We start from the raw sequence: 25,249 nt of genomic DNA on the forward strand, positions 1-25,249 counted from the left end.
AATGCGCTGGGCAATGAGGAGCCAGTGAAGAGACTGGCAAAGGGGAGCGGCAGAGAAGAAACAAGGGGAGAGGTGGATTAACTGGGCAGTGGAGAAAAGTTGAGGACAGACTGGAGGAGTGTTAGATGGGAGGCCACAAAGGAGGATGTTGCAGTAGTCCAGGAAGGAGATGATGGGGTCATGCACTAGCATTTTAGTTGACTCAGGGTGGAGGAAGGAGCAAATACGAGCAAGGTTCTTAAGTTGAAAGTGGCAAGTGGAGGTAAGGGTTTGGATGTGTGGTAAGGCAGAATCAAATGTTATCTCTTGGCAGTGGACATATGGGACTGGAGAAAGCATGGTGCTGTTAACTGTAAGGGCCCTTGCAGACGAGCGAGTATTCCACGTGGGTGCAATGCGTGATGCGAACGCACTGCGCCCGCACTAAATCCGGACCCATGCATTTCAATGGGGCTGTGTACATGAGCGTTGTTTTTCATGCATCACTTGTGCGTTGCGTGAAAATAGCAGCATGTTCTAAATTCTGCATTTTTCACTCAACGCTGGCCCCATAGAAGTGAATGGGGCTGTGTGCAAAACACTGTGTGCAAAACGCAGAACCTTGGGGAACACCAAGAGAGAGAGGTCATGAAAGATGGTGTATGAATGGGAAACACTGAAAGTTCTGTTGGTGAGGAACAAGAAGATCCAGGAGAGTGCCAGATCTCTGATGCTGAGGGAAGAGAAGGTTTTCAACAGAAGTGAGTGATCGACTATGCCAAAGACAGAGAAAAGGTCAAGAAGGAGAAGTACAGAGTAATGACATTTAGCTTTGGCTGGTAGATCACTGGCAACTTTGGTTAGAACGCTTTCGGTGGAGTGACTGGGTCGGAAGCCAGATAGTAGTGGATCAATAAGTGAATGGGAGGTGAGGTGGGAAGACAGTTCAAGATGGACATATTGTTCTAGGAGTTTTTATGCGAATGGGAGTAGTGACATGGCACAATAGTTAGATAAAGATGATGGGTCCAGGAAAGGCTTCCTGAGCATAGGTGTGATGGTAGTATGTTTAAAAGAGGAAGGGAAGACACCAGTGGCCAATGATAGGTTAAAGAGGTGGGTAGCATAGGTCATCAATATCAGATCGGCAGAGGTCCGACACCCAGCACCCCCGCCGATCAGCTGGTTGAAGAGAAGGTGCGTGCCGTACGAGCACTGCCTTCTTTTCATTGTTTACCCGTTCGCCATTGCAACAGCAGTAGTGAGCAGGTGTAATTACTAGAAGCCATCCCATTCAATTCTATGGGACGGCTCCTTCCTATTCAAGTGTATAGGAAGAGCTGTCCCATTGAAGTGAATGGGACGGATCTTGTAATGAAACCTGCTCACCGCTGCCGTTATGATGGCGAACATGCAAACAATGAAGAGAAGGCAGCGCTGGCACGGTGCGCATCTTCTCTTCAACCAGCTGGTCGGTGTGGGTGCCGGGTGTCAGACCGCCGCCAATCTGATATTGATGACCTATCCTATGAAAATGTGTATTTGTCAATGCATTTAACAGTAATACTTATGACATGCTTGCACTTACTTTGCTTTAACAGTCTCTTCAAGATCCTGAAACTGTTTTAAAATAGAGTTTACTTTTTCTAAAACCAGAGATTTGTCTCCAGGAAGCGCATACACACATAACTCATCAACAAGTTTGTGTAAATCTTCTACGCTCTTTTTCTGCTCCAATATCTCCTTGCTAGTTTCCTGTCATAGAATAATATAAAAAAGCAAGAAGTCAGAATTGTTGCTGAAAAGATTTATGAGATCGAGTTGTCAGATATACTGTTTAATTGACTTCACTATGCCAATGAGACAAAAAAAATTTTTTTTATTCAAACCAAAATGATACTTGCATAACAGTTCTCATTGCTCTCAATTTCCCTTAAAATGGTTTTCCCAAGAAGGCATAACTGCAGGGAGCCTACCATTGCCTACTATCAGTAAATACTCCTTTAAAGGGGAAACTAGAAAACACAGGTGATCCACCTGCAATAAAGAAGTGATTATTTCCTGTCCGGGATCTGAGTGATCTATCTATCTATCTATCTGCGATCTACTTATCCAGCTGCAGCAGTGACGTCACACTGACAACGGACCCCTGAAGCCACTGCATGAGGATCCCCAGTTTGGTCCCCTTTCCTCCTGAAACTGCACGACCCCTTTAAACACACTTTACTTTAAAAAAAAATATATATATATATATATTAATTAATAATTTTATATACATTGTGGAAAAATTTTCTGTGCCAAGTAGTACATCAGAAAACTAGCATCAAAAAGTTGTAAATATCTGCACAGGCCACATTTTGCACAAAGTGTAAGTTTTTTAATTTTTACATGGCTTTTGCCACTTTTGCTAGAAGCGGATGGGGCTTAACAGAGGGGATGTGGTCTTCTGCAGATTGACAATTTACTATCATTTACAGCACAAACTGATGGAAATTATAGCTCAAATTTACGCAGGCTAGGAGCTGGCATAGATTTTATTGTCTTGTGCACCAACAGCCCAGAAAGATGAAATCCTAAATGAATGGGTGCTGAAGACTGAAAGATAGAGTTTAAAGGGACTCTGTCACCACTTTCTAACCCCCCCTTTTAAAAGTATTGTTATCTCCATGGCGCCCCTGTGATTACAAAGGTGTTGTTAGAAGATAAATTCGCCGTCTCCTTTTGATAAAAATAGCTTTTATCTAACCTGTCAATCTTCTTGATAAGGTGCCCAGGGCGTTTCTGTTGGTCTCAAGCTGCCGCCCGCCGCCGCCGCCGCCGCCGCCGTTGGTGCCCAGCTCCTCCCCTGATGCTTTCAGCGCCGCCTGAATGTAATGAAATACGCCTCCGACTCTCGCTCAGTGCCCCCTCCTCCTTTTCAAAGATCCCGCGCGTGCGCACAGGCCTGTGCCTGATGCGCCCGTGCGGACATTTACAATCAGCCTCATTGAGCGAAGTGCGCATGCGCGCACTTCGCTCAACCTCCTCATCAGACGAGCACTGCAGCCAGCCACTCAGAGCCTGCCAAGCGCTGTATGGAGCAGCACGCAAAGACATACAGAGGACTATATTATATCCCCCTTTTCTACACTCCAGAATTTTGAGGTAAAAACAAGATTGATAACAATATAAATTGCTATTGTATTCTATTGAAATGAAACATATATAGATCGATATATATATATATATATATATATATACACACACAACCACGTTTGTATATTGCCCCCTGGGCAGTATCTGAGTATATATATTTATATACAGTCACCGCGCCCATGCTTGAAAGTTATACTGATATATATATAAATATATATATATATATATATTTATACACACCCACTTATGTATATTGCACCCCTGGATGGTATGTGTGTAATATATATATATATATATATTTATAGAGTAATTGTGGCCAAGAAGGAAATTTACATTGAGATATATATATATATACACACACACACACACTACACACCCAGTTATGTATTTTGCCCCCTGAGAGTTGAGTGTATGTGTATGTATATATATATATATATATATATCGATCTATATATGTTTCATTTCAATAGAATACAATAGCAATTTATATTGTTATCAATCTTGTTTTTACCTCAAAATTCTGGAGTGTAGAAAAGGGGGATATAATATAGTCCTCTGTATGTCTTTGCGTGCTGCTCCATACAGCGCTTGGCAGGCTCTGAGTGGCTGGCTGCAGTGCTCGTCTGATGAGGAGGTTGAGCGAAGTGCGCGCATGCGCACTTCGCTCAATGAGGCTGATTGTAAATGTCCGCACGGGCGCATCAGGCACAGGCCTGTGCGCACGCGCGGGATCTTTGAAAAGGAGGAGGGGGCACTGAGCGAGAGTCGGAGGCGTATTTCATTACATTCAGGCGGCGCTGAAAGCATCAGGGGAGGAGCTGGGCACCAACGGCGGCGGCGGGCGGCAGCTTGAGACCAACAGAAACGCCCTGGGCACCTTATCAAGAAGATTGACAGGTTAGATAAAAGCTATTTTTATCAAAAGGAGACGGCGAATTTATCTTCTAACAACACCTTTGTAATCACAGGGGCGCCATGGAGATAACAATACTTTTAAAAGGGGGGGTTAGAAAGTGGTGACAGAGTCCCTTTAAAGTGCTACCCTATTACCCTATTATTCACTAATGATCTTTTCTCTATAACCATATCAGCGAGTGTATCCCACATGTCAGAAGCCAGTCAATGAAAGACATCATGGGGCCTATAAAACACTCTCAGAGGTTGCATGCAATGAATTCAGTACCTGCATAAACTGAGATAGCTCAGTCACATCTTTTCCAGGCCCATCTACCTCGTTCAGTGCTTTTAGTTTTTTGTCTAAGAACGACTGTACTTTGCCAGAGAGATCCTCAAACTGTTCAACTTTAGTCTTCAAATCTTCCATCTTCTCAGTTCGTGCCCTTGTTTGTTCAGTGGCTTTAGAGAAGCGCTCAGACAGGTCATTCATCTTTCCTTGCAGAGATGAAGCAGAGGATGGATCTGCAGTCTCCATGAATTTCTTCACTTTTTCATTCATCGCACTGATGCTGCTCTGGCGACTTACAATATCTTGCTCAAGCATCTTGAAAAAGTAATCAGAAATGAAAGTTTGGACTACCAACAAAACATCAGAATACGCTATGAACAGATAACAATCAGGCTCACAATCAACAATGAGTGTCTCCTGCCCCTCCAAAGCCATTAGACCCTTTACTTGGTCCAGGACCTCAGCCCTAGACTGCCCAGTAGATTGAAACCAACATTGTAACAGGCAACATTTGGTTACTAGATAAATGGAAAGGAAAAGGACAGGTAAAGTGTTTTTCCGTTTTTCTCCTCTTCCGACCTCTCAGTAATGAAATAAGTCATGGGATGCAAAGAATATTTATACCTAATATCCTTGATTACTTGCTCTATCTGTTTCCACAATTTCGGGGAATGTGCATAGCTCCACAGCCCTTGAAACAAATCTGTGTGAGGAGTTTCGGACAACTGGTTAGCTTCTCTGGCCTTCTTTGAGCAGGGGGTATAGATGGCACTGTGTGTTCCATGTCTCATTAAGAGCCGATCTCATGACCGCCATCCACCCCTTCAAAATCTTATCTCCAGCATCCTGGTCACTCAAAAGTCTAACCCAAGGTTTGAAACACTGAGATGGCGATATATCCCCTAACACTTCTCTAACCTGATAATACAGAAAGGACACTAACCAAGGTCCCGACCCCCGCATTATTATTTTGTCCAGGTTGTTCTGAACCACCTTGTTGGAAACATCAGAAAGGCGATTGTTCACAAATTTCCGAACCTATTGAATATTCTGAAAATGACTCAAGTTATACTTGTCTATTACTTCCTGACAACTTAACCACCTGGGATCTAGATCATGTAGCATGTGTTGAGCTGGGAGAATCTTTTTGTCTCTCCACTCTTGGAAGAGTTTATTTGTCCGCTCCTGGTCAAACTTAGTATGATGCCATAGTGGAAGATGCTTAGAAGTGAGTTGGGACATGTGGAGTGACGTATCCTATTTTATGCCTGTATAGCGGGATACCTTGCTTTATGTTGGGTGTATATATAACTAGGCTCCAAACGTAATATAAAGAAATCTACCATCCTGAAAAACACAAGGCGAATGCTACAAAACAGAGTAGGTTGACTTCTACTGTAAGCAGTAAGTAAGGCTACTTTTACACTCGCGTTTGGTGCAGATCCGTCATGGATCCGCATAGACGGATCCGTTCAGATAATACAACCGTCTGCATCCGTTCAGAGTGGATCCGTTTGTATTATCTATAACATAGCCAAAACTGATCCGGCTTGAACACCTTTGAAAGTCAATGGAGGACGAATCAGTTTTCTATTGTGCCAGATTGTGTCCTAGAAAATGGATCCGTCCCTATTGACTTACATTGTGTGTAAGAATGGATCTGTTTGCCTCAGTTTCGTCAGACGGACACCAAAATGCTGCAAGCAGCGGTGTCCGCCTGCAAAGCAGAATGGAGGCAAACTGATGCATTCTGAGCGGATCCTTTTCCATTCAGAATGCACTAGGGCAAAACTGATCCGTTTTGGACCGCTTGTGAGAGCCCTGGACGGAAAAAAATCTATTGCAATATTCTTCCAGCATCTAAAATAACCTATACTTCCACTTAGGTAATTGCAGTTTCTTGCAGAAATGAGTATCAGGGAACACAAGTTAAATGCTATGAATATTTTAGTGACTATTCATGAGTAGTGTTGAGCGAACTTGTGTTTTAAGGTCTGCGTCCAAAGTTCGGGTTCTGGTTACCGAAGAATCCCGTTATGGATTCCAAACTCCGTTATGGTCCGTGGTAGCGGAATCCATAACGGGATTCTTCGGTAACCAGAACCCGAACTTTGGACGCAGACCTTAAAACACAAGTTCGCTCAACACTATTCATGACCCCTTTTTAATATTAGGCACAGAAGCACTAACAATAAGATAGGTTTCACTATACATAGTTGGTGCCTAGAAGACAATGTGCAGTCTGGATACAAACTTACATTATTTTTTGAGATCATTTCCTGAATTGAGGACGAATTTAATGGCACTTGTTGATGCTCTTTTAAGTCCCTTTCAACACTTTGCATCCAGTCAAACATTTCATCCAGTCCATCCTGAACACTTAGTGATCGAGTCAGAGTTATCTGCAGCTTTTCATTCCAGTCACTCACAGACTGAGATAAATCATCGCATCGTCCCACTATGTCATCTGCAACAAGTCATTTAGAATAGTGTTAGTGAGTCAAATAATCAAAAAGTATGTTGAAAAATGGCTAGACCATACTCCAGAACCAATATTTACAAAAAGCAGGTTTAATGTACCGTATACTAATCTTATATTTAAAGTGAAAATCCCAGCTGACTACAGAAACTAAGAATACATATGATATAAAAGCTGAGGGGTGGTCATCTAGCTAGGAGATCTAGATACAGTATAAAATAATGACCTGACAAAATAATACCCCAGTTATCCTCCATCAATGGGAAAATCCTAGCTCACTATCTAGGAAACAAATGGAACTAATGGTTAGAAATATAATTAAATACACATAATTAACACTTTCAATGACATAAAGGTGCTGCTGCCAAAGCAAATAAAATTGTAACGTGCATAAAGAGAGAAAAAAAGATTATTCAGCTCTATTACCTCCTCTTTACATCTATTTTAGAACATAATCTTAAAGGGGTTGTCTCACTTCAGCAAGTGGGATTTATCATTAAGTTAAAGAGGTTGTCCGGTCCCAAAATCCTAACTCTTTTTATGTGCTCCTAACACCCCTCACCATCCGTACATAAGCCCCCAATACCTGTTTTTCATGTCTGAGCTTTCCTTCCTCCCTGGAAGACATGAGATTATCCTGGCAGATCTGTTTACTTTCTCCCCTTCTTGTTTTGTTGAATACATAACTTTATTGATACACAAGCCTGGCTGCACTGTACAGAGATGAGTCACAGGCTGGCCACGCCCCCCACTCTACTCTGCCTGCAGCAGCTACTCCATCTATAACTCCTGTGTCCATGTTACTACACCCAGACATGAATCTACTTCTGACCCAGTGTCTAAATCCCATTACTGACCGTCTGCAGGCTCTTCCCTCATGTGTATCTAATCCTATCCTGTGTGATACAGCCTGCTGAGCTGTGTATCTAATCCCATCACTGACCATCCACAGGCTCTTCCCTCACCATCTCCAGAGTGTGATAAACACATCATATACAAACACATCTGTATCTAATCCTATCCTGTGTGATACAGCCTGCTGAGCTGTGTATCTAATCCCATCACTGACCATCCACAGGCTCTTCCCTCACCATCTCCAGAGTGTGATAAACACATCATATACAAACACATCTGTATCTAATCCTATCCTGTGTGATACAGCCGGCTGAGCTGTGTATCTAATCCCATCACTGACCGTCCACAGGCTCTTCCCTCACCATCTCCAGAGTGTGATAAACACATCATATACAAACACATCTGTATCTAATCCTATCCTGTGTGATACAGCCGGCTGAGCTGTGTATCTAATCCCATCACTGACCATCCACAGGCTCTTCCCTCACCATCTCCAGAGTGTGATAAACACACTATATACAAACACATCTGTATCTAATCCTATCCTGTGTGATACAGCCTGCTGAGCTGTGTATCTAATCCCTTCACTGACCGTCCACAGGATCTTCCCTCACCATCTCCAGAGTGTAATACACAGCATATCCAAACACATCTGTATCTAATCCTATCCTGTGTGATACAGCCGGCTGAGCTGTGTATCTAATCCCATCACTGACCATCCACAGGCTCTTCCCTCACCATCTCCAGAGTGTAATACACAGCATATCCAAACACATCTGTATCTAATCCTATCCTGTGTGATACAGCCTGCTGAGCTGTGTATCTAATCCCATCACTGACCATCCACAGGCTCTTCCCTTACCATCTCCAGAGTGTAATACACAGCATATCCAAACACATCTGTATCTAATCCTATCCTGTGTGATACAGCCTGCTGAGCTGTGTATCTAATCCCTTCACTGACCGTCCACAGGATCTTCCCTCACCATCTCCAGAGTGTAATACACAGCATATCCAAACACATCTGTATCTAATCCTATCCTGTGTGATACAGCCTGCTGAGCTGTGTATCTAATCCCATCACTGACCATCCACAGGCTCTTCCCTCACCATCTCCAGAGTGTAATACACAGCATATCCAAACACATCTGTATCTAATCCTATCCTGTGTGATACAGCCTGCTGAGCTGTGTATCTAATCCCATCACTGACCATCCACAGGCTCTTCCCTTACCATCTCCAGAGTGTAATACACAGCATATCCAAACACATCTGTATCTAATCCTATCCTGTGTGATACAGCCTGCTGAGCTGTGTATCTAATCCTATCACTGACCGTCTGCAGGCTCTTCCCTCACCATCTCCAGAGTGTAATACACAGCATATCCAATCACATCTGTATCTAATCCTATCCTGTGTTTGTGCCCGATACACAGCCTGTTGTGTGCGATACTGCGTGCTGAAGTGTGTATCTAATCCCATCTTCTATGATACAGCCTGCTGAGCTTCGTATCTAATCCCATTTTGTATGATCTTACCTGCTGAGCTGTGTATCTAAACCCTTATGCACACGACCGTATCCATTTTGTCAGTCTGCGAGACGCAGATCCGCTAAATAAGGATACTGTCCATGTCCGCATTTTATACATTTTTTTGCAGTCCCATTGATTTCTATGGATTTCAGGTCTGCATTATGAGGACCAGAATAAGACATGTTCTATCTTTTGAAGAACTGACATACGGAGGTGGAAAACACATTGACTTCATCAGTGTGCTTTCCACATCCATATATCAGTACAGCAAAAGATAGAACATGTTTTATTCTGGCCCTCATAATGCAGATCTAAAACACATAGAACTCAATGGCTCTGGAAAAAAATGCACATCTCACACAGGCAGTATCCTTATTTAGCAGATCTGCTACTTGGAGAGAGCAGAACGGATACGGTCCTGTGCATGAGGCCTAATTTTATCTTTTTTGGTCCTGGCTGCTGAAGGGTTTATCTTGGGCCATCATATGTGATACACGTGAGATAAGACCATGATCAGCCTGGGAAATACGGTCCGTGTGTCGCCGCATCTCCCAGGTCGACCTCACTCTCCTGACCGAACTGACGATATGACAGTAATGTATGATACAGCCAGTCTCTTATCTGGTCAGGGGAGCCGAGGTTGGTCTGGAAATTGTGGCTGACACATGGACTGAGGCATGGATTCCTGGGCCGATCATTTGCATGATCCTTATCACTAATACTGAGCCGCCATAACAGTGTCACCCACAGAGCCCCCATAACAGTGACATCTAGAGCACCCCCATAACAGGATATCCACAGTGCCCCCATAACAGTAAAATCCACAGTGTCCTCATACCAGTGACGTCCACAGTGCCCCCATAACAGTGACATCCACAGTGTCCCCTTAACAGTGACATCCACAGTGTCCCCATAATAGTGACATCCACAGTGCCCCCATAAGAGTGACATCCACAGTGTCCCCTTAACAGTGACATCCACAGTGTCCCCATAATAGTGACATCCACAGGCCCCCATAACAGTGACATCCATAGCATCCCCATAACAGTGACATCCACATTCCCCTATAACAGTGACATCTAGAGAGCCCCCATAACAGTGATATCCAAAGTACCCCCAATGCCATCCCCAGTGCCCCTAATGACATCCACAGTGCCTCCATGTGCCATCCACAGTGCCCCATGTGCCATTTACACTGTCCCATATTCCATCCACAGTACCCTAATGACATCCACAGTGCCCCCATGTGCCATCCACAGTGTCCCTTATGACATCCAGTGCCCCATGTACCATCCACAGTACCCCTAATGACATCCACAGTGCCCCCAAAGTGCCCATGTGCCATCCATAGTGCCCCTAATGACTTCCGCTGTGCCCCCAAAGAGCCCCCATGTGCTATCCACACACAGTGCCCCCAAAATGCCCATGTGCCATCCATAGTGCCCCTAATGACATCCACAGCTCCCCCAATGACCTCCACAGCATAGTGATCAGCCTCTGTGGCTGATTGCTATGCTGTCACTCATGTACAGCTCTTACATCGAGCTGTGCAGGAGTCAGTACATAGAAGCCTGTACACTCAGAAGATGGCCGGCGGTCCTGGCGCATGCGCAGTAGTGTGCAAGCGACAGGAAAGAGGAAGGCTGGCAGGAGGCTGAGACGTCAGTGATGACGTTCCGTCTCCTGCCTCGGGTAGGAAAAGAAAAAGATGGCGCTGGACCGGAAGACTTTAAAACGCTTCAGGAGCGGTCACGTGAGGAGGATCATAGGAAGGGCTGCGCTGTGGAGGGTAAGTATTGGTGTAATAACCTTCCCTCTACAGGTTATTAAGATGGCCAATTTTCAAGTAGGGGCCAGAGAACCCCTTTAACACAAGGCACTTACTAATGTGTTGTGGTTGTCCATATTGCCTCCTTTGCTGGCTTGATTTAGATATCCATCACATTATACACTTCTCGTTTCCATGGTTACAGCCACCCTGCAATCCAGCAGAGGTGGTCGTGCTTGCACACTACAGGAAAAAGCGCTGGCTTCTCTGGTGACCAGGATCACGGGAGTGCACATGACCTGGCGCTTTTTCCTATTGTTGTGCAAGCACGACCACCGATGCTGGATTGCAGGGTGGTCATAACCATGCAAACTAGAAGTGTATAATGCGATGAAAAAATGAATCCAGCCAGCAGAGGAGGCGATATGGATAATAACAATACATTAGTAAGTGCCTTGTATTAACTTTACATACATGATAAATGCTATTTGCTGAAGTGAGACATCCCTTTAAGGCCTCTTTCACACTGGCATGTGTGCCCCATTGCCATATGGCGGACCGCATTTGCGGATCCGCAATATACGGGTGCCGTTCCGTGGGCATTCCGCATCACGGATGCGGACCCATTCACTTGAATGGGTCCGCAAATTCGGAAATGCGGAATGGTGCGGAACGGAACCCTACGGAAGCACTACAGAGTGCTTCCGTGGGGTTTCGTCCCGTACTTCCATTCCGCAAAGAGATAGAACATGTCCTATCTTTTTGCGGAACGGCTGGATCGCGGACCCATTCAAGTGGCAACGGGGCGCACACGCTAGTGTGAAAGAGGCCTAAATATGTGGCACAGTTTAGGGCTACAATGATACAGGAAAGCCCCAAAAAAAAGGTTAAAAGACGACCAACTATATTAAGTAATGGAATGTGTGGTCTCTTATATAATCCAGAACCTAACTGAACAGCACCAAATAGACCCCACTAACCATAATGGGATCTGTTTGGTTTCCATTTGGGTCTGCACTTTTAACATGCTGTATGATGGAGGTCTGGAACACAGCATCCAATGCAGATGTGAACAAGCCCTTATATGTACACATCTATATGAAGTCACAAGACATATCCATTGTAAGGCCACTACTACAGTACACCGTAAATCAGAGGACATTTACATGGGTGAGAAATTCGCCAATACCGTACCACAAGACATACTGCAGTGATTGCAAAAACTGAAAGAAGGCCTAGAGATTTATCTCCTATCTACCGTATTTGGTATTGAGGTCCTGTCCTTCTACCTATGCAACCGACCATAAGTAACTTCATCACGATTAATCCCGATAATAAAGAAATACAAAACTAGATTAGGTACCAAGCGGCTTCTGGATTTCATCTTTGTTTAGCAATAGTCCCACTTTCGTATTGAGAATTCCTTCTGCAGCCTTCTTAAGTTTTTCCACGCCAACCTGGTGAACGGACACCTGTTCGCAGAGCAACTGGAAAAAAGGGAAGGAGTGCACATGAAGCAGCAGAAGATCAGAACTCATGTCTTAAGAGTTTTCAAAATAGGTAGTGAATGTGGCAACGAGATAGGGGATCTTATATCTGAGCAATCAGATTTTATAAAAGCATAAAAGCAACAACTATTGTGTGTGGTATACAGAGAACTAAGATTGGGCTTATCTCGTTTTTTCCTTAAAGGGGTTCTGCAGTTTTTTTAAACTATTGATCTATCCTCTGGATAGATCATTAGCATCTGATCAGCAGGGGTCCGACCCCCGGGACTCCTGCCGATCAGCTGTTTGAGAAGGCAGCGGCGCTCCATGAGTGCTGCGGCCTTCTCACTGTTTACCGCAGGCCCAGTGACGTCACGACTAGTATCACTGACCTGGGCGGGGCTAAGCTCTTTTCACTTAAATGGAGCTTAGCCCCGCCCAGGTCAGTGATACTAGTCGTGACATCACTGAGCCAGCGGTAAACAGTGAGAAGGCCGCGGCGCTCCTGGAGCACTGCTGCCTTCTCAAACAGCTGATCGGCGGGGGTCCCACCCCCGCCGATCAGATGCTGATGATCTATCCATAGGATAGATCATCAGTTTAAACAAACTGCAGAACCCCTTTAAAGATTGCAGTAAAAGTCAACTAATGACTTATTGCAGTATTTTCCCAAAATCAGCCTGGGAAACATCTTGAGGGGGTTGTCTGGGATAATTTTATCCATGGCATGTCAATCCAAATGAATAACCATTGAATGACTTGCTGCTACTTGTTAAAAAAACATGGCCCCTTAATCCTCGGCACAGTATGGAGCACAGCTAATAGCCAAGGATAACCTGCTAACCTGAGACCAAGCTCCAGTGGAGTACAGGATGATTTCTTTTAATGCAATTTAACCAGAAAGTTAATTTATTTGTAGTAACAGTCACGTAAGGTTAATGCTAAAAATAGATAAGTTGATCTCAGATAACCCCTTTAACCCCTTAATGACCAGCCTACATTGGACCTTAAAGGGGAAGTTTCATCTTAGACATTGGAGGGGTATCACTAGGTTATGCCAACAATGTCAGATAGGTGTGGATCCCACCTCTGGGACCCATACCAATCTCGAGAACGGGACCCCCAAAATGAGTGGAGAGCAGCCGCTTATGTGTAGCCACCCTCCACTAATTTTTGTGGGACTGCCAAAGATAGCTAAGCGCTGGTTCAGCTGTCTCCTTCAGTCTCATAGAAGTGAATAGAGTGGTGGCCGCGCTTGTGCAGTCTGCTCTCCATTCATTTCTATGAGACTTGCTCAGCTTTTTTCGGAGCTCCCACATAAATGAATGTGTGCACGCACGGTACGCTTTCCTTCTTTTTGGGGAACTTTTCTGGAGGCAGGTACGGGTCTCAGAGTGCGACTCACACCTATCTGACTTTGATTTCATATTCTAGGGACATGCCCTCAAAGTCAGAGATGACAAGACATGTGACATGAGGATTTGCAGCAGATTTCTCCCAATGCATTGCAAAGGGTGAGATCAGCAGTGGAGATCCATAGCATAAACTGACACGCTGCGGCTTTAAGATCTGGACCACATGTCAGTTTACATTGCCAATATTTTCACAGCGCGTTGATGAGGTTTCCCAAAATCTGATGCACTTTGCCGCTACTGTAATACACTGTGGATCTGCCAAACCTGAATCCACATTTGCAAATCTTCATAGTTATATAAGGTGGAAACAAAAAGCCATTATAATAAAATAAGAAAGTACCTTTGTGTCTTCTATCTGTCTCTGCAGGTTCCTGGTGTCGGCAGCAATGGGCTCAGACAATCGTTTCTGCACAGCAGATTCAGACTTCTGGAGACCGCTTAACAGTCCACAAGATGCTTCTTTATAGTGCTCATATTTGTCTACTAAATCCTTCAGGTTGTTTCCCAGCAAATTACACTAAAAAGAAAAGTATAGTCAATAATAAAAAGGGTGCTTCAGCCTTAAAGAGAACCTGTCACCATGAAAGGCAAGGCATTTAGAGCAGGAGACGCTGCGCAGTTTGATGTATAGTTTGATGGGAAAAGATTCAGTATAAATTTGATATGTATACATTTATATCTCTGCTCCTTCTGACCTCAGTAGCCAGGTGGGCGGTGTCATCAGTGACTGATAGCTATCTACAGTGGTGCTTGAAAGTCTCTGAACCCTTCAGAATTTTCTATATTTCTGCAAAAATGTAAACTACATCTACATCAGACATAACTTTTAATGTCTAAACAATCAGTAAAAAATAGAGTGCCTGATATGCAGGGCCGTCATTAACGAGGGGCAAAAGGGGCAGCAGAGGCCCAAGGCAGCTGCCTCTTGAGCCCCGCTGGCCACTGGTGACATGGGGGGCAGCAGCAGGGCACAGGGAGATGAGCACTTCCATTGTCATCTGTATCACCGTCAGGACAGCGATACAGATGGAAGCACTGCAGCGGGGCAGGGGAGGGAGAGGCGTCTCCCTTCCCCGTTCTTCTGATCGGCTGCAGGCATTAGGCCTACAGCATATCAGAGGCCGGTGCAGGCGGCGCGACCGGGCCACCTGAGCCGTACAGCGCGGGACACAGGCCGGAAGAGGCCTGCATCACATCGCTGCCAGTCTGATGGAGGTAAGTGTTTTTTTTTTTTTTTATATGGTACTACTACTGGAACATGATTGGGGGGCATCTATGGGGGCACCTGTTACTGGCACATGATTGGGGGGCATCTATGGGGGCACTTGTTACTGGCACATGATTGGGGGCATCTATAGGGCACTTGTTACTAGCACATGATTGGGGGGCATCTATGGGGCCACCTGTTACTGGCACATGATTGGGGGGCATCTATGGGGTCACTTGTTACTGGCACATGATTGGGGGCATCTATGAAGGCACTTGTTACTGGCACATGATTGGGGGCATTTATGGGTGTACTTGTTACTGGCACATGATTGGGGGGCATCTATGGGGGTACTTTTTACTGGCACATGATTGGGGGGCATCTATGGGGGTACTTGTTACTGCCACCTGATTGAAGGGCATCTATGGGGGCACATGATTGGGGGGCATCTATGGGGGCACTTGTTACTGGCACATGATTGGGGGGCATCTATGAGGCACTTGTTACTGGCACAGGATTGAGGGGCATCTATGTGGGTACTTGTTACTGGCATATGATTGGGGGGCATCTATGGAGGCACTTGTTACTGGCACATTATTGGGGGGCATCTGGGGGCACATCTAACTGGCACATTATTGGTGGCACTTTTTACTGGCACATTATTGGGTGGCACTATCGGGGCATCTATGGGGGCACTTCTTACTGGCACATTATTGGGGGCACTATGGGGGCATTTACTGAGGCCACAAAGAAGGGGTATTTTATATGGGGGAAGGGGGGAGAGCAACACTATAGGGGCTTCTATTGAGGCCACAAAGAAGGGGTATTTTATATGGAAGGCTCTGTATAGAGGTATTTTATACTGGGGCACATTATGGTGAGTACTATGGGGAAGGGGAGAGAGGAGTACTATGGGCTCATCTATGGGGGGCACTAAGAAGGGGTATTTTATACTTTCAAATTATGGAGGACACTGAGGGCATCTACTGGGGCACTATATATGGGGCATTTTATACTGGTACATTAAGGGGGCACTAGGAAGGGGGAGAAGCACTATGGGGCATTTACTGGGGGCACTATATAGGGGTATTTTATACTGGCACATTATGGGGGCACTATGGGGACATTAGCTCAACTGGGGGCATTAAAAGGGGGTATTTTTTGCACTGGCACATTATAAGGAGAATTATTACTACTGGGGGCATTATGATGGGCTTTATTACTACTGCGGGTGTATGGCGAACATGATTACTAGTATAGGTACTATGGGAGCATTATTACTTCTGGGGCACAGTGGGGACATGTTGGGGGCACTGTAGGAGCACTATTACTACCATGTGTGCTCTAGCAGATAATTATTCCTATTGGTGGGACTTTCAGGAGCACTATTACTGTGGGGGCACCTTGGCACAGTATCAGCTTACCACAATTATTTTTGGGGGACATTATGTTTACACTATTAGTGTCAGGGGCACTATTTGCCAGGCGCAGTTATTTTAGGGCATTGTGTGCCAATAATTATTGAAGGGCACTATCTGCATGGTACTAGTATTTTCAGGGAGTTTATCTGTTTCTGCAGTATAGTATTGGGGAGCACAGCGGCACAGTATTGGGGTTGGAAGGATGATTTATCCAGAAGATGGGAGGATGATGGAAAAGTAGTAAACTAAGATTTTGTTTGTCAAACTGCAGAGATGAGAAATGGCTGAAAAATGGTGGTCTGGTCTGAAGGTCTGAAAGGAGAAGGTGAGGAAAGAGAACATCTACATCAAACAGACGTCACTGGATGTAAGAGGTATGTGGCGCTGTATTACCCTGTATGTAGGGGTGGATGGAGGGGTTAGTAGTACAGTACTATCTGCACATTGTAAAAAAAGTAATCTTCAAAATACTATATATTTGTGTCAGAAGTTGTGCTTTTTTAATTTTTAGAATAATGATACAGCCATTTTATTTGATACTTTTGTGCTGATTCTTTTTTTTCTTCTCTGTATTAAGGGACACCATAGTCACCAGAACCACAACAGCTAAACGTAGTAGTTCTGGTGTCTATAGCATGTCTCTTCAAGCTTTTTAATGTAAACACTGCCTTTTTAGAAAAAAAGGCAGTATTTACATTACTGCCAAGGAACATCTCTAGTGGCCACTCATCATTATTAAAGTTTACTACTCTACGAGGTGTGTGGATTTTTTTTGTGTGTGTTTTGTGGTGGAGGGCGTGATTGCATGCTAGGGTGTGGGAAGGTGCGATCCAGGGGGCCCAAGTAAATTCTTGCCCAGCGTCCAATCAATATTAAAGATGGGCCTGCTGATATGTCAGGAGCCGTCAACATATATATAAGCCCTGACAATGAATCAAAAAGAACCAACCATAAACAGCAAAAAGCGGAAACCACAATAATAACAACAGCTGAATAGGGTATTACCCACCATAGCATTGCTAGATATACCGTTGCTTCATGCAGTGGAGCAAGTATATGGCGCTGTCTTTTTCTGGTGTTCTGGACGGAGTCGCCCTTATCAGGTTGGGTTGCTCTGTGATTAGGCTCTTTAGGGCATAATAGCCCCTTCACCACTATCATCTTAGGGTGTTATAGGATTTAGCGTTCTCCTCCTTTGCCACATTGAGAGACCCATTCATGCATCTCTCTGAAGTTCGGGAACCTATGCCTATTGCGGATTCTCTACAGTAAAACAGAAAAACACAGCACCATTGGCTTCCTCCAGTGCATGAAGCACTGGTACATCTAGCAATGCTGCAGTAGGTAAGACCCTATTCAGGTGTAATTACTGTGGTTTAAGTTTTTTCATTTTTGCGGTTTATGGTTGGTCCCTTTTGATTCATTGTCAGGACTTATATATATGTTGACGGCTCCTGAGAGTTTTTTTGCATTTACTTTTGCATATTAGCAAAATTATGTGAATCTTTGCTTTCAGTATCTGGTATGACTTCCTTGTGCAGCAATAACTGCAACTAAACGTTTCTGGTAATTGTCGATTAGTCCTGCACATCAGCTTGGAAGAATTTTACCCATTCCTCTGTATAAACAGCTTAAACTCTGTTATGTTAGTGGGATTCCTCCTATGAACTGCTCACTTCATGTCCTTCCACAATATTTCTGCTGGATTAAGGCAATTCCAAAACTTGAAACTATTCTTCTTTAACCATTCAATGTAAGAACAACTTGTGTGCTTAGGGTTGTTGTCTTGCTGCATGACCCATGTTCTCTTTAGATTTAGCTCAAAGACAGGTGCCCTGTGCATTGGTGCAGTCCAAATACTTTAGAGATGGTTTTGTACCTTTTCCAGCCTGAAGAGCATCAGCAACTCTTCATCTGAGGTCCTCAAAAATCTCCATTGTTCATGCCATGGTACACTTCCACAAACATACAAACATTTGTTGTGAAGATCAGACTATGATAGATCCTTGTTCTTTAAATAAAACAGGTTGTCTACTCACACTTGATTGCCATCTCATTGACTGAGAACACCTGACACCAATTTCATCTTCAAATTAACTGCTAATCCTAAAGGTTCACATACTTTTTTTTCCTTCAAAAAATCAATGACCAAGTCTAATCTTTTTGACTCATTTGTTTGATTTGGTTAACTATCTACTTTTGGGACTTGTAGGAAAATCTGATGTACCTTTAGTTTAAATTTATACAGAAATATAAAAAATTCTGAAGTGTTCAAAACTTTCAAGCACCACTGCATGTATAAATATATATAGAAAAGACTATCAATCACTAATAAGGCCACCCACATGACTACTGAGCTCAGAAAGCACAGAGGTATAAATGGACAAATTACTACATTTACAGAATTTTCTCACATAATGCTATCCACATTTTCATGGTGACAGTTTTTTTTAACTTCCTAACTCTTACTTTCATCGCTGTGACAAATACTTTATCAAGAAAACTGCCAGATACTGTATCTAAATCTTGATTAAGCTAATAGTTATATAACGATTCAAAAACTTTTGAGCACTGTACCTAAAGGCTTCCACGTGAACCTATCAGCTATAATACATTTTAAAGAGGGTCTGGCAACAGCAAATTCACTGCTGTTCAATGAAAAGGTGCTTCCTGCTGGAGAAAAAGTCCTTTTAATCCATATGCAAATTGCACAGTTAAGGGTGGATCCAAGTCTGTACTCCTCCTGCTTCTTTTGCCAGCCACTTACTCTTGTTGATTGACTATGTAGGAACCTGGCCCCGTCAATCAACAAGGAGAGGGAGGGGCTGGCAGAGAAAGCAGAAGGAGCAAAGGTGCACATAGAGGCTTGAGCCTGCACTCAGTGCACTTAATAGCTCATTTCCATATGGCTTAAAAGTACTTTTTCACCAGAAAAGCAGCAGTAGATCGCTAATTGAAAGATTAACAGTGAATTTCCCGGTGACAGATTCATTTTAACTAAATGACACTATTTCAATGGGATATATTTTGACACAAAGAATAGCAATAAACTGAAATATCAAAGACAAATACCTTGGCATGTAAGGACTTGAAGTCTTCTGAAGCTATGTCTAATTTGCTTTGCACCATCTTACAGGTTTCCATGGTGCTAATATTATTGTTGTCTTCCTCCACATCATCTTTACTGCAGGACTTTGCAGCATCTATCACCCTCTGCCCAGATATAGTGATATAACGCAAGTCTCCTTTGTGAGAAATCACATCCTCTGAGAAGCTTTTTTGTCTCTGAAGCTTGGTCACGAGACTCGCAAAGTCCTCAGCTCCACTTTCCAAGTTTTCTAGTTCATGTTTTGAGTCTTGAAGCCAGTTCTCAAACTCACTGTAGTCGGCTGTGAACTTTTCTAGCTCTTCTTGAACTGTCTGGATCGCCTTCATTTTCCTCTCAGAGTCACTCAAAGCTGATTCAAACTGGGCTTTCAATGCTTCTATGTTTTTCTGGAGTTTTTCTTTCTCTTCAGGTGTAAGATGGCGGCCTTGTTTCTCGAGTAGAGCTTGTGCTGATTGGGTGGTTATTATAACTGCCTGATGTTGAGCCACAATTTTCTCATGCTGAGCCTGTAGGTAATAACAGGGTGTATAAATCTTATTAATAGTTTAAATATACTCTGAAATTAACAACCAGGGCACACACTATCATCACAATAAGAGTTTTTAGAAAGGGTGGGTGTGTTAGAAGTGTATGTTAATCAGAAGTTTCGAGCACTCACTTTAGGGTGCCGTTTCAAATTAAAGTATAGTCAATTGCTGCACCCTGTTTTTCCAGATCATCAATATCTGATCACGGGGGTCTGACACCTGGGACCCCCACTGATCAGTGTTTGAGAAGGCACCGGTGCTCCTGTGAGCGCCACAGCCTTCTCTGTGTTTACCAAGTACAGCGCTGTACATTGTATAGCGGCTGTATAGCAGCTTGGTATTGCGCTCAGCCCCATTCACTTCTGCTCCTAGCCTATGTGACCAATGAAAATGTCATCACTGGCCTAGAAAAAGCTAAAAGAAGGTGCTCACAGGAGCACCGATGCATCCTCAAACAGCTGATAGACGAGGGTCCCGAGTATCGGACCCCCATCGCTCAGATACTGAGAATAGGTCATTAGCTATAAAGTCTCAGAAAGCCCCTTTAATGTTGTGGGCTGTTCTATTTTAATCATTAGCAATATGCTAAACTGGTACTTGGATTTAGTGTTATTGATGGGGAGGTTTGCAAAGGAGAAAAAGAAACATTCGTTAGCCATGTGGTCAATGTAAGAGGCTGATCCCTGAGTAGACTAAGGCCGCTTTCACACTCTTGGCTAATATGTAAAATGTATCTATAGGCTCTATTTACATGTGTCATTTGGCCTCTGTCAGTGTACATTGATATACCATTATTCTGCTATATGGAACAGGGAAGTCTGCTGCACTAATCCATACAGAGGCCTGCAGTAAAAGCAAGTATATGCCATCTGTCTGAGGGATGCATTGGAATTTTGGAGGTCTAGATCATGAAATCTTCCAAACATATAAAGTATTCTCAGGAAGTTTACACATATCTGTTCATTTACTTACCAATTTGTAATATACATTTTCATTGAAAGATCACAAAGCTCAGTTTTTGACAACTGTATAGGTTCTATGTTTGACAGTACTTGTCACTGCAAATCTTAGCCAAATGGTGTTCAACTGAGGGCAACTGTGTGAAGTGGATATGCATGAGCAGGGTGTGGCGAAACCAACCTCGCCACGGTGTTTTGGAGGGGGCTGTTTGCCAGCCTCCTGCCCCAGGATTATGGCCCATACTAACTTTGAAGGAGAAGACAGACCGGCCGCACAGCTTAAATCTGTGGAACTGTTTTGGGCAGGAAAGCCATGCTTGCGGCCGGCCAAATGTGACTTCCATGGAATTCGGGAACCCCTGCTCGGATCTGGGTGATTTTTGGATATGTTGTTCACCCAGATCAGAGCTATCCATGGATGTATACATTATGGGGATATGTGGGGTTTTAGGGTGTTTTCTGTGTTTTGGGGAAAAATGTGTGTTTTCTGTCTGTGAGTGATTAAGTTAGCCCATTACGTTTGGTAATTGTATTTTGTTGATTGCGTCTTAGACAATGCCAGTGTGTTAGTTAATTGCGTCTCAGACAATGCTCATTGTATTTTGTTGATTGCGTTACAGACAGAGGGAAGGGGATTTTGTGTACAATTACTGGGAAGGTATAATACTGTAAATGCATGTGATTGGCTGTTTTTACAAAACCCTGTGGGTGGTAACCTTGTTGGAAGATGTGTATAAATCAATGCTTGTGTGTTCAAATAAAGAGAGTTCCTGTTTTTATACCTTCATGAAGTTTTGGCTCATGTTTGGGGAATGGGATAACTACACTCTTGGGGATTGCTATATCACAATACTCCCCTGAGTATAAGCCCTTGTAAGAGCTTGTTCATGGTTCCTGCTCTCTGCATTTAGGAGTGGTTCACCCACTGGAGCCTGGAGCCTTGTCGTAGGTCCAGGGTGGGTAGGAGACGGCGAGACCTCCACCAAGCTTCGGCGGTTCGTGGGGTCTGCAGTGCTGACGGTGTCAAGTGGAGTGCTTGGAGTCCTCTGGAAGCACTAGGAGCATCTATCAACGGAGGTACCCGGTCGGGGTGCTAGGCGTTCCGTTACACAGGGGTTGGGCAGCTAATGCATGCGGGATTTACGAATGATTGCTTAGTATATATATTTGTCCCTGTTAGATATGTGGCAGGTTGAGCTTGAGTTTTCGTTGGAAGATAAAACAGCCATCTATTATGTGTGCCTTCTTCCTATGCCTATATTTTAAAAGGACAGCTACATCTATTCATTTAAAATAAAACTCAAGTTCAGCAGAGAAAAATCTGAATGATAATCTTATTACATATACAGTATATTAACATGTTTTGTTTAATTTGATGCCCTTTTAGGACAAATACATGACACTTTTTGCTGTCTTTTCTTTATCTACTGTAGGTTTCAAATATAACCATCATCTTATTGTACCTTCACTTTTTCATATTGGCTATTTAGATCCTCTTCTTTTGACTGCTGGACATTCATAAAGTTTGACTTTCCATCGCACACAATCAGGTTACCGTTAACCTCTTGCACACCATCCAGTATAGACTGTATTTCATTGTCTTTACGATGGGTTCCATTTTCCTTAATATGAGATTTTTTATCTTGGTTTCCATTCTCTGCTTCTTCATCCACATGTGAAAGCCAGTCTAGCAGGCTTTCTATTTTGCTTTTGCTTTCTTCCAGTTGTTCTACAGCAGCAGACTAAACAGAAAAGACATTTAAGGAATTAATAGCAAAAGGACCTACCCTCAGGACAGCTCGTCAATATCAGATCTGCGGGATTTTAACTCCTGGCAGCCACGCCAATCAGATGTTTTCACAAGCTGCCCTGCCGGAAGCAGGCACCAGAACATAACAGCTCCATACCCTGTCTAGAGGCCATGCCTAGTTACTGCAGTGCTGAATATAGCAGTGATGGCCACTAAACAGTGTATGGAGCTGTGTAGTTCTAGCGCTTGGTTCCTGTGTCGCAGCTTGTGAAAACATCTTGGCCAAAAGTATTGAGACACAAATTTGCTGCTTCTGTGTTTTTCACATCTTTATGTCAGATGTTCCTATGTTTACTAAAGTACAATTATATAAAGATTTTCATACGTTTTTTAACATTTTATTGAGATATATATATATATATATATATATATAGAAAACACAAATAGTGCAGCAGCACAGTCAGATGTGATGCACCGGGTGCAATATCCCCACAGAGGTCGGCTCTTCCTCCACGAAATATATCAAACGAATGATGAGGCAGCACTTCCAGTATAGCGTAAACGTTTACGCTATACTGGAAGTGCTGCCTCATCATTCGTTTGATATATATATATATATATACATAAGTTTAGGAAAAGACTCAATAACTGACTACTGCAATTCGCAGTGGCATGCTGGATATCAGCCTCCGGGCCTAATTCTGGTTGATGGCAACCCACTGTTGCCAAATCAGTACTTTGAATTTATCACAATTTCTGTGACAAAAAGATCTAACAGTGAAGGAGCAAACTTTGTGAACACCAACATTCATGTCAGTCTCAAAACTTTTGGCCTTGACGGTATAGTAACAGGAACAGCTATGGCAATGGGGTCACTGCAAAATTGAAAATCTTAGTACGTTTTAGATAATATAATAAATGTGAGGAACCTTCTCTGTTTCTTTCTTGATGGCTGTTGTGACCGCCTTTTCAAGTTCCTTTTTGGACTGCTCTGCCTTCTTACGGAGCAGCTCAAACTTAGCTTTTGCCTCTTTTAGTTTCTGCTCGATGATGACTTTTTCTTCTGGGGAAAGTTTATCTCCATGTTCTTGAAGGAATTTTTCTGTGTTTTTCACAATCTCTGCAAGTTCACTGGCACCAGCCTGCATATCTTTCTGTAACTCCTACAAATGTATGAAAAATAAATCAACTGGAGCATAAGACTGTTTCATTTTCCAGATTGTTAGTATCGCAATCTGACAATGTTAAAATTTACATCATCCTTCTAACAAAGGGAGTTTTCCAAATAATCCCCTGCAACCTACACTCCTTTTATACCATGATAAGAACAGTGATGCAGTGCATTAAAAATTTAACATTTCAAGAGCCTCATGACAAAAGTGTTGTTTTGTTTCTCACTGAAAAGAACAATTCCAACTAGATACTATGTATAAAATCCCCATAATAGCTAGGAATAAAAGTATAGAGCATTCTCGTCCTGAGTTATCAGCAGATGAAGTGACAGGGTGATGTGAGATCTACTGAGCCTTTGTCTCAATGGTCCATAGGGACAATGCATTGAGCCAAATCTCCAGCTGCATCCTAATAACTGCTTTTCAAGTCATGATGTAAATTGATTTGGAAAGAAGCTTCAATTCTTAGGTGGACAAAGGCACAAAGGATCTTCTCAAAAGGTATGATTTTACAACTTATGTGCATACTGCAGAAAACATCAGCATGGATTTTAGGGTAACATAGTACAGCATAAGAGCTGTAGATACAAAATGGTAGAAGGTCTTTTAGTTAAGACTATTTGAAGAGGACAGGGAATGTTGAAATCCTACATGCACTATCTTTCTTTCCCCCAACATCTACCGATAGTTGAGACAACCCCTTACACATAAGTCCTGATGACTTTGGTGGATCAAGCCGACATTCATCTAATGTGTAAGGGCACCTGTACTCTGCTCAATGTAAGAGCAACATACAAGGATATGGCCATGTACACATACTTAACACTTAGCAGCTCCAATTGGGGGAAAAATGTGTTCAAAAAAATAAATTTTCTCTTCAGAAAGAAAAAAAAGAATATAATGACTCCCATCAAATGCAAAACAATAAGTAGAATGTCTAATACCTCATATTCAGCCTGACAGTGCTGTAGATCAGCCGGGTTGTCACGAGCAGTCAGCATGTCTTGCTGGCCAATAAGCCTGTTCTCTGTCTGAGTGAGCAGGTCACATATTTCTTGCAACTTATCTTTGTGCTCTTGTAGTTGTTCTTCAGCATCCTGCAAAAATAATAAAAAACACTAATTAAGTCTTCATTCACAAATACAGCCCATAAATGTCACAAAGCAGTGTGCTGTAAACATGACCACAGTGGACTATGGATTGAGCAAGGTGGTTTAAGTGTAGGAGGAAACATTTCATTCATCTCAAAGAACTGCAAACAGCGCAAG

The 25,249-nt window shown here is 43.2% G+C and overlaps 1 protein-coding gene across 16 annotated transcripts in view; it reads right to left on the minus strand.

The window, feature by feature from the left end:
• The window catches only part of DST (dystonin), a 572,762-nt gene that overhangs the window by 137,508 nt on the left and 410,005 nt on the right, over positions 1-25,249 (minus strand). For all 16 annotated transcript variants that reach the window (XM_040428594.1, XM_040428595.1, XM_040428593.1 and 13 more), the window contains 9 exons: positions 24,926-25,078; positions 23,739-23,972; positions 22,523-22,801; positions 19,537-20,079; positions 14,177-14,353; positions 12,298-12,421; positions 6,559-6,767; positions 4,298-4,615; positions 1,568-1,734 (listed from right to left, as the gene is read on the minus strand). In XM_040428594.1, the coding sequence (XP_040284528.1) occupies positions 1,568-1,734; positions 4,298-4,615; positions 6,559-6,767; positions 12,298-12,421; positions 14,177-14,353; positions 19,537-20,079; positions 22,523-22,801; positions 23,739-23,972; positions 24,926-25,078 (2,204 nt within the window). The remainder of the gene's footprint in view (positions 1-1,567; positions 1,735-4,297; positions 4,616-6,558; positions 6,768-12,297; positions 12,422-14,176; positions 14,354-19,536; positions 20,080-22,522; positions 22,802-23,738; positions 23,973-24,925; positions 25,079-25,249) is intronic.

This window comes from Bufo bufo, chromosome 4, assembly GCF_905171765.1.
Source record: "Bufo bufo chromosome 4, aBufBuf1.1, whole genome shotgun sequence".
Lineage (NCBI taxonomy): Eukaryota > Metazoa > Chordata > Amphibia > Anura > Bufonidae > Bufo > Bufo bufo.